Here is a 1713-nt window from a genome sequence, read left to right on the forward strand (position 1 = left end):
AACTTGGAGATGACAACGATCCTACACTTCCCCTTTAATGCCTCGCGTACACGAGAATTGAATGAATGTTTATTCCGCTTTTGTCGTACAAAAAGCGCGGGTGACGAAAAAAAAAGCAGTTCGCAATGACCGCTTGACGGGCTTCGCCACCCGTAAGGTCGACGATGAACAGCAGCGGCAGTTTGTGCGATATAAAATGAACAACTCACGCGTTACAAAATGACGCAGTGCTTTGAAACAGAAAAAAAAAAGTTATACAATGACAAGGAAAAAGTAAAAATGAATTGTCGATAGAAGCATTCCTTATCAATACAGCCTAATCAGTGAACATTTCTCGGAGGAAAGAATAAGTCATTTCGTTCATGTTGCTGTAAAGAAAAGTATTCAAACACATTGGCAGTATATATTTCAACATAGCAAAACCATAGTTTGTTCTACACCTTGGTACCTCAAACATTTCAGGGTTTCTTGTAGCATAGGGCGTGTTGTGTGGCACCAGCTGTACAATGCGGGGCAAAAATGGGTCATTTCGTGCGGTATGTTTTTTATAAAAACAAGCGAACCTGTACTCGAACAGCTTAGGTACTGGAATTATTTTGTATTTCATCCGTATGGGACGGGTTGGGGCGTCATAGGAGGAATTTGTTATAACGCGTAGCATTTTCTTCTGCAGAACAAAAAGCTTTTGCAAATTGGACATAGTGGTATTTCCCCACACCAAATAGCAGTATCCTAAGTAGGAGAAAAGGAATGCATAGTAGAGGTCAAGCTTCGTCTTCGTTGGTAGAATATATTTATTACGAGAGATAATGCCTATGAATTTAGAAAGCTTAGTGCAGACTTTGTTTACCTGTGTATCCCATGACATTGTGGGTGTAAAATCTATGCCAAGTGATGTGAATGATTGGACATATTCGACTCTTGAGCCGCCGAAAAATATAGGTGGCGCATTCCCTATTAGCTTGCCCTTAGCATGAAATATTATTGCCTTTGTTTTTTCTTTGTTTACCGTCAAAGAATTTAAGCATGACCATTCCTTCAAGGAAGCGAGTACCTTGTTCGCAGAGTTTGTTAGCTGAGTAATATCAGTAGAGGAGCAGAATAAGCTGGTGTCGTCAGCGTAAATAATGAATTTTATCTCGTTGCTTATATTAACAATATCATTAATATATACGTTAAAGAGTATAGGACCCAGAAGACTGCCCTGCGGCACGCCATTCGAAATTTGTAGCACATCGGAACGACAATTATTGATAACAACATATTGGGATCGCGAGCACATATATGACTTGAGAAGGTTGAGGGCATGGCCACGTATACCACAATGTTCGAGTTTAGCAAAGAGGGTATTATGATTTAGTGTATCAAACGCCTTACTGAAATCTACAAAAATGCCAAGAGTAAGCTTCTGGGATTCTATGTTGCCTAATATATATTCTTTTTGATCAAGTAAGGCATGCTCCGTGGACCTATGTTTGGTAAACCCATATTGGCAGTCATTTATAATAGAGTGTTTTAGAAGGAAATTATGCGTTCGAGAATGAATTATGCGTTCTAGTCCCTTGGAGAAGAAAGGTAAGACAGATATTGGCCTGTAGTTACTCAAACTATTTCTGTCTCCCTTTTTGAAGATTACTGCCACCCTAGCAAGTTTCATATCAGCAGGAAAATTTGCTGTAATTAGCGCAGTGTTATATATGTGCGTTAAACATG

The 1713-nt window shown here is 39.3% G+C and overlaps 1 protein-coding gene across 1 annotated transcript; it reads right to left on the reverse strand.

The window, feature by feature from the left end:
• Positions 1–316: 316 nt before the first annotated feature.
• LOC146170654 (uncharacterized) lies at positions 317–868 on the reverse strand. The gene has a single exon (XM_084586865.1). It carries the CDS (start codon positions 866–868, stop codon positions 317–319), a length of 552 nt encoding a protein of 183 aa, XP_084442991.1.
• Between the last annotated feature and the right edge of the window lie 845 nt (positions 869–1713).

Source organism: Amblyomma maculatum, unplaced genomic scaffold (genome assembly GCF_055883805.1).
Source record: "Amblyomma maculatum isolate TAMU_Amacu unplaced genomic scaffold, ASM5588380v1 scaffold_95, whole genome shotgun sequence".
NCBI classification, from domain to species: Eukaryota; Metazoa; Arthropoda; class Arachnida; order Ixodida; family Ixodidae; genus Amblyomma; species Amblyomma maculatum.